Raw genomic sequence first — 14,501 nt, 5'->3', positions numbered from 1 at the left:
ACCTGTCATTCCAGAATGTCATTTGTCATTAAGTTAATATCTAATTTGCTTTCAGCTAAAGCCTTTTTTCCCCTACGAGTTTTCTGTCTCCCCTCCCATCCTCTTTTACCTACACCCTCCACTTCCTCTAATTTTCCCTGTGTATCACTGACCCTCCTGGATTCTGCATTGATTGTGCTCTCCCCCACACTCTCTACCCCCACTCCCAACGTCGCTTTCTCTCAAAGAAACAGCGACGTTTTATCAATCAGACCGGCTCTTGAATCTATTAAATCTATTTAGACCCAGCACAAGCAGAAAGGCACTCTGCAGACTTCAACCAAGTTCACTAAAAGCAAAGGAGACACATGAATGTGGGCAGGCCACTAACAGGACTCAGCTGAAGGGTATGTGCAGTTCACGGGAGGGGTGAAGTCATCACCAGGAGAAGGTTTTGGTCTGGAGTTGTGTGATTGCATTAGGTCCCCATCCTCACTTGACGTAAGGTACCAGACAACCCACCGTTTATTCCTTTGCACTTGGCCCCTGTGGGGCCTGTGGGCCAAGTCTGTTCACAGCTACCCTCCATCTGTTTTGACTATGGTCAGGCTACAGACTACGGTATGTCCATGGCTACCAAAGTATAAAGTTGCTTTAAGATGTACTTTGTTCATGTTTTCTCATTGTCAGACCTACTCTGTGTCATTCAGGCTTTTATTGTCCTCGTCTCTGTTCACCCTACACTACTATTTCAACTTTTCTGACATGCTACCAGGTCAGGTCACACAGCCAGACTGGGATCCATGTCACCCTGATCCCTTGGTCTGCCAGTGCTTCCCTTCCCAGAGTAACCAGGCTCGACTGAAAGGGTCTCCGTGCCAGCAGTGCCAGCACTGGCACCAGGCTGAGCGTACAACGCCAGTTACCTGAAAGCTCAGCAGTCCCATACCCCAGCACCAGCTGTAGCCATCTACCAGTTAAACGAGGGGAGGATCTCCCAGATACAGTGCCTCCAATAATCCCATTCAGATTCCTATTCCGTATATGAAAATTATCAAAATTCTATTCAGTTCAGCACAGATTGGATGTAAGACCTTCGGTTCAGCCCCTGCCCACCAGGCCTCCCAATGTGGTCCCAGCCTGCCATCAGAAGTTAGAGTAACCCATCAAGCAGCACCCACTGAAACGGCCCGTACGATGGGGAAGCCACTATGCCGCTCTCCACGTCACAAGCAAAGCAGCTTGATCTCAGCAACGCTCACCGTTGGGACAGAAGGAAGTAAGAAAAGCTGCACAGCGAACAGGGACCACCCCGAGCAGAACGCTGCCATTTGCAAGCACTTTGGGTCAACGGCAGCCTCCTTCAACTTAACCTACCTGGTTAATGCAATATTCGCAAAGACGGATCTGTGCATCAGCTGTGTGCTGGCTACAGGGAATGTGTTTGCCGCAGACAACTGCTACCAGTAATACTGAGAGCCACTATGGCCAAATGACTTGACCAAATGAAATGCAGATTCACACTAGCCCACACAAAATCTGAGTCCGAATCTACTCGCTGCACCATTTGCTTTAAAGCTAGGTGCTCCAGTCTTTTCAGCGTTGAGCCAGACACCAGCCTTCAGGATCCAGAGAGGAAGGAGCAAAGCAAAGAGCAGGATGATAATCCTGGACTCAGGAGAGCAGACTTCAGGTCACAGACCTGCTCAGCCGGACTAAGCGCCTGACTGCGACAGAATTATCCTGCAGGCCACATCTGGCTCGCAGGTCACAAACTGGAACATCTCAGTATAAAACTTTATGAAAGGCATGTAAATACATTTAATATTTACAGTCCAACACATTAATTTAAACACATCAAACGCCTTATCGAAGGTCTTTCTCCTACAGACACCAACACCAGGGCCAGCACCGAGGTGGGAGCGGGTGCTGCCTCCCACTGCCTCTCCACGCCCAAGGCGAGCAGGCTGTGCACGGGCGAGGGGAGCTGCTTGCCCCTGCTCCGTGTGCTGGTGCCCCAGCCGAACTGCCCTTCCACCTCCGGCGTGGCTCAGCACACAGCCACACTGAGGAAAGCAGTGGCAGGAGCTATGTCTTCTCTCCGGCTTCCTTCACGTCAAGGAAATACTTATCTTTACCATCCCCGTGTATCCTTGCACAAAACGAAAGCACCAGAGGAGTGAGCATACTCCACAACATTAATGAGGATGACAAGAGAGTCCTCAATTTTTGTGTCTGTTTTACAGCGTACGCTTTCCTCCTTCCCTCTTACCCCATAGCGAGAGGCTGCCTAATGGTGCGCAGGCTCAGATGGAGGCCAGGATCCTGGACCGGGGCACATGCCAAGAGTAAATTCAGAATACCTGGCAGTCCCTGCAGGGCACAGCAACCAAGCGCTGCACGGCCATCCCGCTCCCCTCTGCGACCCAGAGCACTGCCAGCAAGATAAAAAATACCCACACAGCATTGTACAAACAGCCCTGAGCTGTGCCAATGCGCACACGCTGGATTATCTAATCATTCGCCACCTGAATAACCCTGTGAATAGTTGTATGCCTAAGAATTATTCACAGGATTAAAAGCTGTGTGGTCATGGATTAGCACTAGATGCACTTCTGTGGGTCCGTGATGACCGGTAACAAAAATTCCAGTGAGGATCTTACCAAGTAAACAAATTAATTTGATAAGCAGAACTTTCTCTATGCAATTTGGAATGGCAGCAGCCCTCTTTAAATAGTCGTATTTATTCTGGAGCCTCATTCTTACCATGCAAGCGGCAGAGGAAAGTAATTATGTCGAACAGGAGCCACATACCGTTCGAAGTAACTCTTAATGTATAAGGCAAAAAAGGGAAGTAATTACATTTTAATGGAAGCCAAGCTTTGTAAGCCAAGATTTGCAGGTATTTATTTTCATTTGTTGAAAAGAAGGTAACAATTCACTCATGGCACTGCTGAACTCCTGTATCTAAAAGTCAAGCAGTGTCCCCAAAAGCAACATAAATCATTCGAAATAGCAAAAGCTGTGCTGGCGGTTAGAGCGAAGATTTTCAAGACCAGGTGTTCAGGACACAGTGTTCCCTTCCACTCAGTCCCACTGAGGAAGGCAGGTTTTCTAAGGGCTCTCTGCCTCTCATTGGGGCAAATTTTCCAAAGCACCTGGTTGCTACGGTGGTGCAGGGCAATGGTGCCACTGGGTGCAGGGAACTTCTGAATTTTGGGGATGAAACTCCAATCCATGTGGAAGGGAGCAGTCTTGACTTAGGCGAAGCCAAGGATTTTATCCCTTGGTGAAAAAAAATCTCACCCTAAAGAGGTTCACCCTGCTCTCTAGGAATAGAAACTGTACTATCTTGTGATTTCCGTGACAGTAGAAACAAATCCCATTATTTCTGAAATACCCTTTAAATGTGGTATTTCTTCTGCTTTGAGAGAAAGAGAACCTTTCGTGGCCATCTAATTCCTTTTCCTCCTATTTTCCTGCACCATATACAGCATTTATGTATTTCAAATGGTTTAAGAAGGAAAAACTACATTACAATAGCAATTTTGTTCCAAAATTAATTCTTCGGAAAAGCTTCTTTGTGCAACAGAGTTCTACTGGATGGAAAAAAAAAGCAATACTCCACTAGCTAAACAGTGGTAGAAGGCAAGTCTCCAATGAATCAATGACCATGATGGGACTTTTACTTCATTAATATATTACAATTGATTATATCCCCCATAATTTAGCTCTGTGCTGTTTAATGACTTTCTCCAGTTGTCTGTAAGTGTTTCTCAATTTCTCCACTCTTCCAGTCACTCCTCTCCAGTAGGTTTTGTTCTGCTTCTCACTTTGCTAAATTTCTATTTTGGATAGACTTGGATTTGTTCTCAGTTGAACACAAGATAGACCCAATTCAAACCTAAAGGGTGGAGCTGCACCGTATAAGCCAGAAGGGCATGCTGCAATGTGTGTTACGAATGGGGAACAGCTAGATTTATGCCTGTAACAAACACTAACATATTTCACAAAGAAATGGACCAAAGGGCCACTCATGGAAAACGTTTCACTCATTTTCTTATTCATTGGAATTGCAAGAAGAAATAAATGCAGGGGAAAATTAATCGAATTTATTCTAAAACCAGCTGCAAAGGTCTGAAACAATCTCAGACAGTCAGAAGCTGTTGCTTGAACCTGACATACAGACATAAGATGTTAAAAACGTTCCCTTTAACATCCATACTTAAATGGGTCAGGAATTACAGGGAGCTCTTCTTTAAGAGGTAATTTGTTGAAACCAAGGATCTTCATCAGAAACGTTTAATTTTGGTGATTTTCTTCATTCAAATATTTGGGAGAAAAAGTTTCAAAATTGCCTAGGCACAGGCACATGGAAGACCACAGACACAGACATTTTCTAATTTTGCTAGGTGGCCTAATTGCCCAAAGACAAAGATCAGGAAAATTTCATCTCATTTTCTTTACGTCTGGGCAACACGTATCCAAGATTAGTTGGAGTCTTAAGGGTAAGTATTCAGAAGATTGCAATGGATAAACTTTTCAAGTGAAGCCTGGTTTGCAACTGGAGACTGAGGAAGAGGTCTGGATAACTGGAAAGTGATTTCCAGAAGTAGGTCAATTTGCTCTTCCGTTTGCTGCTGCTTCTCATCTGCCTCTGGTCCATTTGTGCTGCTGCTTCTGTAGGGTATGGACTTTCTTACTGTTCTTTGTCATGTTCCGTGCTCAGCACAAGAGGGACCCAGTCCCAGATGGCTCTTCAGCCCTCTGTCTCTGCTGCACACAACATCCCTCTTAATGCCAGCGAGATGGGTGCAGGCACAGACTGATGCATTCAGAGTTTACTCTGCATTCACGTGTCTGCAGGAGACTGCTGAAAGCAAAAAGTATTAATAATCCATTTGGAGTTTGGCATTTATACCTATACAGCAAAAAGATCACACATTGAGGCAGTTTATATGTCAAACCGAGATCTATATTATATATAAATATTTTTATATAAATATATATCATATACAAATAGTTATTTAGCAGAAAGTTATTTGTGATATACTGTCAATAGAGACCCTATTTTATTTAGTTTGTTTTTGAAAACCAGGCACACGCCTGCATTTCTCAGTTGTGCTTTCTGCATCTGCCCCAGGCAGGATCTACCCTCAGGGCTTGGGACATGGGCTTGGCTTTGATCAGTGCTCCACACCCAGAAGTCACCCACAAAACTTTCGCAGTAAACACAGAAGAAAAGATAGAGAGATGGCGACATGGAAAATGAGATAGAGGGATAAAGAAGGGGGAAAAAAGAAAGCCTTAAAGGAAAGGAAGTGAAAAAGTAGAAAAGGAAAGGAAAGGACAGAAAGGAAGGAACAGGGCTTTCTCTCTGTTTCACTGCTGGGAACAGTAAAGAGTGTAAACATTTGCTGATGGCATATCTTTTATCAGAGCAAATCCCACAGCTTCAGGCATTTTCACGGCTCAAGGGCACTGACTAATGCCAAGGAGGCTGGACTACTCTTGCAAGCCAGGAAAGTGAGACAATGAGCATGTAACAGAATTGGCACACACAAGGCTATTTAAACTTTCACCCACAAAGGTCTCTATTAAACCCTAAAAGAAACTCCTGCAGGCACAGGAGGGTTAAACAAGAAAATTTGTCACATCCAATTTTTTATCTTTTGGGCAGCATAGAAAAAAAATGATTCGAAATACAAACCAGGGGGTGAGAAAACATGGAGGTGTAGGTTTCCCATGAAACTTCCCAACATTTTGCTTTTCAAAACACACCTGTAAAAGCTGCAGAAGAACTACGAATTGACAAATATTTCCTTTATAAAAAAAAATATTTCTCTTTCTCCCTCTCCTACAAGCATTTCCTGCTCGCTGGAATCAGGGTTGTGTCAATCAAATTGATATTATGTTATGATCTGACAATGCATTCAAATTATTTATCCAAACAGTATAATTTTTCAAAGGTACAAAAGCAGTCTTAAGGGAGGCTACAGTAAAAAGCCTCTAAGAAACATAAGGAAATGGAAGCAGGAAAAACACCATTAAAAGAAATCTATGTTAGTTAGTGGGCTGCACTGGCAGCTTACTAGCAGCTTGAGGTTGGTCCACACTGTAACCACCATTGCGTTTTATTTTTCTTGTATGGCTTACTGTTGTTGCCACTTAAATTGAGAAAAAAAATCATATTTCCTCATGTTACGGCAGCAAGGAGCCAAATCACACGAGATATGTCTCAGAGCCTAAAGTTTCCAGAGAGTTTTACTTCATCTTGAAATAACAAGCCTTGTCCTCAGACTAGCAAGGGGCACAGGGAAACACAACCAAGCATTTCATACCCAGTCTCACTCCTCTGGGCCACTATTTCTTCTCTTGGTTTTCACATTTCGCAGCTCCATAAGGCATAAATTATTCATGGCAAAACTGCCTCTCACAGCGTTTGTGCGGTGCTTGGTACAATGGCACTCTTTTTCAGCTGGGGCCTCTGGGCACTCATGCAATACAAATAATCGTGATGATAGCAACAGTAATAACAGTAATAACAGCCAGCTATGCTGTTCCCACCGGGCACCCACCGCCAGCATCTGCCCCACAGAGCTCAGAGCCCACTGCAGGCTCCTGGTCAGTGCCAGAGCCCATTCTTCAATAAACCTGCCCCCTCCTTCCGAGCAAGAGAAAAACCTCCCAGTTTTGGTTTTCAGGTCGTTGTTTAACTATCATCACAGCTGTTTCCTAATGTGAGAAAAATCTCTCATTTTTCTATCTAATTAGTTTGAGTAGACCCTATTATTCCGCCTCCTGTAACACTAATTATTACGCTAGCTGCATGCCTGCACAGCTAATGACTTACATTAAAGATGGGGAATTCTGAAGCCTACAGAGGGAGATACAGCACAAGTGTGATGCCAACACAGGAAACAGCAGCATCTTTCAAAAAAAAGAAAATCACAGTCCTAACAAGTCATTTTTTCTCCCCCAGTGTCGCCTCCAGCTACATTTTGTAGACATTTTGCTGCTGCACAAAGGCAAAGTTGAGGGAGGGCACCCCAGGAAAAGCAGGTTGTCCAACAAGCAAAACGGACTGGGCCACAGGTGGCCCTTTATCGTCAGTGCAGCACCCAGTTTGTCTGAGCAATGAATAGCTGCGTGTCAGGAGAGCAATTCGTTCGGACATCACCGTCTCCTTGCAACAGCCAGCAGCCAAGTCACCCTGCCGAGGCGCAGTCAGTCTGTCCTGGCAGGGCACCGTCAGCAAGACGTCCTCTCTGCAGGTAGAAACCAAGGCCGCCACTGTAGCGCTCAAAAACCACATGTTGTTTTCTGCTCCTGGCACCGAAGTAAGGACGGTGATATACCTGCTCTTAACAAAAGTCCAGCTCTGTGTTTTGACATCAAGCTCCCTAAGAAGGCACAAGGTAAGTTGTGTCAAACACTGCCTTAAATCCACTGAGATTACTAACGTCTAACTAACAAAGGCCCGAATTAAAGACTGCAGTTCAGACACTCACCTTGAAGTAAATCTTCGCATTCTCATAATTGTAATTGCAGACTAGGGTAAAAGGGAGCAGCAGCTACTGGTCAGAGCATGGAGCCAAGAGTCAACAGCTCCCAGCTGAGTACCTGGACCTGCCACTGATACTGTGTCACCCTGGAAAATCATTTAGCCTTTCTGACTTTGAATTACTACTTTTCTTTAAATTGTACTTCCTCAGCTCCAAGAAGTGATAGCAGGATTAGCTAATTGCTGTCTGTAAAGACCCTTAGATAAAAGAAACTGTGCAGTGCAGATTACATATATTTCACTAACTCTTAAGTAAAGCTCTTCAAATGATATGAAATTATTAAAAACACACAAAGCATAGTCCTTCCTCCACTGGAGTAGCACGCACACCATAGCAAACACAGGGAACTGCACTGACCCCTTGCTACACCCCCAAATGCTACACCTGATCTGCATTACAAGAAAGAGATTGCAGCCGTTAGTCACTCCGGGTAGGTCTTGCCTTCATGTGAGAAACTTTTCCAAACGTGCATGTTGGAGGATGTGATCTTTGGACGCCACCCCAACTGTTAAAGACAATAGTGGTGTAAGCAGTGTTAATGTTTGCCAGCCTTGGTTGGAATTGTTTTGCTATGTGGCAAGGGCTGAGCTGAGTAACTCATAGATCAGATATACTGTAAATTGATAAAAAGTTGGGAAGGGAGATTTCGTAAAAATGACTAAATACAGCCGGATGAAAAACTTACCAGAAAGGAGCATAATTCAAAAAATGAAGAGTACATTGCAGAAAGAGCAGGCAGTCTGCTTATTCTATTTAATTTTATCTTAATCAAAAGAATAAATAGCTGAAAGTACAAGAGTTATGGGTGGCGGGGGAGAGAGAGAGAGGAAGAATGAGAGTGACAGAAAGAGTGCAAAAAAGAAATAAAGCCTATCAGGCCAGCCAGCTCAATAAAAATAAATTCCTCCTCTCGCAGCAGTTAAAGCAAAATGTTTCCTGAATCCTGACAATACCCCATTCTTTTACTTTCTGGCTGGCTGGAACTCGAACAACCATCAATCAAGTTTGGGTGGCCATGAAGTAGGCCAGATGGAGTATGTCGGAAGCGTTTTCTGCTCTTCAGTGCAAGATGGCCATTAGAGCAACCACTCGACAGAAGTGTCTGAGTCTTTCACATCTGTCAAGATAGTTTAGGGAGACCTTGAACATCGCCGGCCTTACAGACACTGATTAGAATATGCAATTGTGTGTGCTAGAGGAGAGGTGGCTGCCTCCACTGGGATTTTGTGATAAAAATTATCCTTTCATCCTCTCCAGCCTTTGTGCCAGGCTTTCTCATGACCTCATTTGTGTACTAAATACACAAACCATGGTGTCTGGGATATCACTGTCACATTGCTGACAATCTCTCCATCTAAATGCACAATATTCAAGAATGGACAACAGTTTTCATCCTCTGTTAACTACACTTCAGTACAGCAGCCCAAGACCAAGCTATTGTTTTCCAATCTGAGAACATCTCAGCAACGTTATGGAGAAAAGAGCTCAGCAGAAATCCAGATAAAATTCAAATTCCTGATTCATCATCTGCTCTCCCCCTTAAATCTGATATGCAGCAGAGTTTCTCTAATAATTCTCCTTTTGCAGGCAGTTCAAGTCCAAGTGTCCAAGTGTTGCCAACTACAATCCATACTCAGAAGGCAGCTGCTCAGAAGAAAAAATACTAAGACAGCACAATTGCTAATAAGGAAAAAATACAATTATTTTATTTTTAGTTCCCAAACTAATGAGAGTGCTTCAAAAAGATTTGAAGGCTTTTCCATGAATGCTGACTAGTGATAAAAACAACACTTAGATCACCAGTTTATGAGGCAGGCGTTGATTCCCAAGGTTAATAAGTATCTCCTGGTTTAATTTAGCAGAATTTTTGCCACAGCTCATAGAATTTCCAGGAAAACCAAAATATACTTTTATCAGCAAATGGGCAAAATGATAACCATTGAGATTTTTTGTAAAGGTATAATTTTCCTTCCTGTTGGCCATAGAGCGAAATTCTATGAAACAGCAGTCACCTTCCAGATAGTTAGGTGAGAGACACAGGATTCATCTTACCAGCAAAGTTGCTTCATGTTCATGAGCTGAAAAGGTGAATAAGCAATAGGAGAGCAGCGGTTACAGATGACATCAAATTATTTGCATTTTTCTCAAAGAACAGAGAAGGTGAAGAGCAACTTCAGACACCAAGCCACGCTAGGGAAATGTGTCAGGTGAAATCTGGTGCACAATACTTCATTGGGCAAGCCGAGATGAAATAATCTGCCCTACTCACCCACTTCCTTGCGTTCCTAACTAACCCCATTAATTAACTTTTCAAAAAAACTATGAGCGTTAGGGAGAATTGTGAAGGACTCAGATAAAGATATCTGCTCCACATGCAAGCAGTGATCAAAAGAAAAACATATTTAGGTTATTTAGTGGATATAACGAACAATAAGGAAGTATTACAATGATATTTTCTTTTTCAACACAAATCTGTAGAGGACATGCTTAGAATACTGTTTACAGTTCAGTCTCTTCATCTCAGAAATGATTTAGCAGTAACAGAAGGAATTTAGGTAAGTCCAGTAGACAGTATTCTTAGCGTGGCTAAATTGCTACACAAGGAAATACTTAAGTCAGAGGTTTTAGCTTTAAAAGATGGCAAGTGACAAAAAGTAACAGAAGGTATATAAAACTACAATTGATTGGAGAAGCTAAATAGAGGCTTTTACTCACCCCATTTACAATATGAAATCAAAAGGAAAAGTGATGTAATGGAGAGTTTACAAACATGACCTAATAGAAGGAAAATTCAGGGCACGGGAAAGGGGGTTAGTCAGGAAAATCATTGAAACAACCCTTTTTCTGAATATACTGGTATTTTTCAGTGCAGTATTCTCAGTCAGTTCACATCTGCTTTTGGTACTCTCAACTAATGCTGTCAGAGACGTATTCAGTGATGCAGCTCTTGAAGCATACACCAGTCAGAAAGGTAACCGCTTAGTGGTAGAACAGATTCCTGTAATCAATAAGCCCCTCGCTGCTGCCAGAGCTCCCAAATGCCAGCCAGCCACCGGAGAGCCAAATGCCCTGCTACTCCGGGCGATCGCAGCAGGAACGGACGGCACCTGATCAGCATTTACAGGTCTTGCTGCACACCAGTACAGACCTTATGGAACTCAGTGCCTCAGAAAAAAATTGCTGCTTCCAAAGAACGTATCATATGCTTTTTTTCTTGTAGTCTTGAGCCACTGGTACAAAGCTATGGGTGAACAGAGAGCCTAATATGTCCCTGCAGTCCATTCCAAGTGCTCAGACAATACTGTAATTTCCTTCACCTCAGGAAGAAAACAAGTACTCTTATTCCAGCTAACATGTCAGCACTCAGATTTTTAATTCAGAAATAAAGTTCCGTAGCGCACAACATCTCACACAGTACTAATCTGCTTGACCTAATTTCTTACTCTAGTTCCTCCTACTGCTGCCGACACACTGTCCGGCGTAGCTCTCATGTAGTTACACCCACAGATCTCCAGTACGGATTTCTTATCATCAGCTCAGGGCCCAAGCAGGCTGCAAGCGTGTGACTTCCATGCGTGCTGCTCCTGCTAATACCAACAGCAGATGAACGAGCAGGTGGCATGCAGGAAGTTGCCGTGAGATTTCTAATGCAAATCGGCAGAGCAGAATTTCTGCCCACAGTTATTACGATCACAAACCTACATTTGTACCTGTTTCTCCTTTTGTGTTCCTTCAAATGAAATTAAGTCAAACCACATAACTATGTTTGCTGCAGTCAGTCCCAATCTAAGTTTGTCTCAGCTATAACTCACTTATATCCAGAATCAGTTTAAGTTAGCTCCAACCCAGCAATTTCACGAGCTCTGCCTTCAAAACTGTAACTTGAAAATGACCCTGTACCACCCAACACCCCTGCTCTCACAAAACGATGCTGCACCAACGCTCTGCTTTGCCTCCCCCTCCCCTCTTCCGACAGCTATTGATATATACCGGCTCAGCAGGAGCAGAACAAGGCAGAGGGCTAGTAGTGGCTTGAGCAGCAGCAGCCTTCTGCCAGCACAATAGGAAGCTTCATTCAATAAACTCCCAAATGCCACTTAGGCACGGAAATGTAAAAAAAACCCCCAAAAAAAACCCCAAAAAATCCTTCCCCCAAACTAATAATAAAATCACACAGCTCAAAGCCCTCCCTGCATTCCCATCCAGTCACTTCCATCCCCAAATGAAGATGTTTATTGCTGCCAACTCAACCAAGTCAGCCGGTCTCTCAAAATCTAGCTGTACCCTTTCTACTTCACACCTTGTCGTTATCTACGCAGGTTCTAGACTCAACGCTTACCTGGTAGCTCCGTGGATGGTGTGAGAGGAAAGAGGGTGGATGCGTGCAGGCACACAGGAAGGGCCTGCAGCCCCACCAGATGGTTGCACGAGCAGAGCAGGTCACCTGCAGGTGCCCCTCAGATCAATGGTGCACCACCATCCACAATTTGAAAATTGCTGGTCCAGGTTGCACCTGTCACTCCTAATCACATTTATTTTTATAATTATCCAAGTATTCAGAGCCTGGAAGGTGTTAAACCTAGCTGGTTTTAAGCAGACAAATGCCAGGGTAACACAGCTTGTATAATCCACTTAAAACACATTACTTCTCTATCTCAAACAAGACCTCACAGTTTTAGCTCCCACTATAAATCATCCTACACACGTAACACCTGCTACTCCAACAAGAGTACATTAAAAGGTTTTAATGATTAGCAAGAAAATAAGTTTGTCTAAGGGACACCTGGAAACACAAAATGCACGGCATATGCCTTTCTGTGTGCTAGGAATTACACTGTCACTTGCATTTAAATAAGATATATACATTCCGTACTCGCCTTCCTGCTATCTTTGAATAAAAAATATACAACCCCAAGGGTGCAAAACCCCAGTGTGCAGTGAGCAGAACATTCCTTCAACACTACCTGTCCAGAAGGAAAGCAATCCCTTTTTCAACTAGTCATTATTCAATACAAAACAAAACCTATACGAAAGGCGTCTTTATCGAGAGATGTTTTTGCATGCTATTACTGCCCTGTTCCTGGCCATAGGTGAGTTATGAAAATCACCCATTCTCTGGAGGTCTAGCGAGCACCAGCAAACTAGTGGCAGCACAGGTGGTCTAAGGTTAAAATCGGAGCTCTCATCTTCAGCTAACCTGCTGTGTGAGGCTGCCTCGACTATACAACTCAGAAATATTGTCTGCCGGACTACTGGGATATAGGAACAGTGCAGAACTGAGGAAAGACCATGAAAGTACAATCTCCTTGAAGCACGCAGGACACCACATAGCCAGTGATTTAAATGAACTGGTGTGCAGCTTTCAGCAAAAGGAATTTACCTTGAGGTTTGGGTTTGGTAAGCTTCCCACAGGGCTTTGAGATCGTGACAGTCTTCTGACAGTCAGCATTATGAAGGGCTCTCTTTAGGTTCCCAGTTCGAGTCTTCAAGGCAGTATTCAAGTCACATTCTCCCCAGGCCTGGAACTGGTATTTGCACTCCGCTGCAACAAGTAAATAAACAGCAATTTTTAAAACAGAATGACTGAGTGTGAAAACAAAAATGCTATGAGTCTAACAGGGTATCACAGAGAGCCAGTGCTTGTAGACAAAAGGATCATGCAACTGAAGAAAGGAATCCCAAGAAAAATTTAAAGATAATTTGCAGTGATAACTGCAGTCCATCCGTTTCCCCTGAAATGCTTTAAAAAGGAGTCTTCGTGCTTTTGCCTGGATACTGCATTATTGTCATATAAAGAAAAATACATTCAACTATGACGATAAACAATAAATAAATAAATAAATAAATAAATAAAAGAAGAAACAGCAGCGGGAAATGTCATCCACATTTTATACGGCTGTTCCTTCATTTGTGTGACGCCAAAGGTTACCAAATAAGGACTGAATATTTTCAAGAATGTATGTGCAATTATGAACTTGTCAAGTCTGAAACTGCTGCACTGATTGCCTTGGTAAGGTCACAATGATGTCAAAGCCATACAAGCTGTTTACTAGAAAAAAAACAAGTTTGCAAGAGTAATCAGATCTGAATCCTGGACAGACATCTTGTCCTGGACAGATCTGACGTATCTTTCTGAACTGTTATAGATGAACCTTCTGAACTGAATCATATAGATTAAATACACTGGTCTTCATTCACTCCTTTCCATGCACACACTGGTGGCCACCCATGCTCCATGCTGCAAATTCCACACCCCAAGGTCATGTAAAGCCTGTGGTAACCATCGCAGAGATTCACAGCCGTGCGAGAACACACGACAGTTACACTGCTGCCTTAAACAGGGTTGTACGCCACGGGGGAACTGATTTAAACACACTGCTGGAACACTGAGTTTACAATAAGTAGCTTGCATGGACTCTCTGCAGAGGAGCTGCTTTGTTCTGAAGAAGCTGCCTTCTGATGCCTTACATGTCCTACCTGCGGTGAACTTGAAATACAGAAGTGGCCCCTTCACCAAGACAATTGCAGAGCTAAGCAGGAAATAACAGTCCTCCTCCACACTTAAGTAAAAACCAAAGCAAATCCCTTGAGAGAGTGATGCTTACCTCCAAATTGCTTCTTCCAGTTGCAGGGAATCTTACACTTCTGAGTCTTGGTGGTTTGTTTGCACTCAGCGCCGGTGCGAGTGCCCTCGCGCGTCCCCAGGCCACAGTCACCGCTGGTGGGCACGCAGACGCTCCACTGCCATTCCCCACAGTCAGACTTCTTCGCCTTTTTCTCTGGATGAAGACAAGGAACCAAAACCAAGCAAGAGAAGTGGTCAGTACCCAGAGCCTATGGAGAAGTTCCCTAGACTTCACCGAACAGACACAGCACCTGAAAGGGTGAATAAGGAAGACATTTGTAAAACAAGTGCTTCAAAAGCAAAAGGTCTGGCACCCTCTTCACAGTTCTGCA

At 43.6% G+C, this 14,501-nt stretch overlaps 1 protein-coding gene across 1 annotated transcript in view; it reads right to left on the bottom strand.

The window, feature by feature from the left end:
- The window catches only part of PTN (pleiotrophin), a gene marked incomplete at its 3' end in the record, with an annotated part of 50,892 nt that overhangs the window by 1,760 nt on the left and 34,631 nt on the right, over positions 1-14,501 (bottom strand). The window contains exons 3-4 of the mRNA XM_082014476.1: positions 14,150-14,323; positions 12,925-13,086 (exon numbers count right to left, since the gene is read on the bottom strand). Coding sequence (XP_081870602.1) covers positions 12,925-13,086; positions 14,150-14,323 — 336 coding nt within the window. The remainder of the gene's footprint in view (positions 1-12,924; positions 13,087-14,149; positions 14,324-14,501) is intronic.

Source organism: Phaethon aethereus (assembly GCF_964289735.1).
Source record: "Phaethon aethereus genome assembly, chromosome: 1".
NCBI lineage: Eukaryota > Metazoa > Chordata > Aves > Phaethontiformes > Phaethontidae > Phaethon > Phaethon aethereus.
Note: the sequence above shows the minus strand (reverse complement) of the source record. Positions and strands in the feature narration are given on the sequence as shown.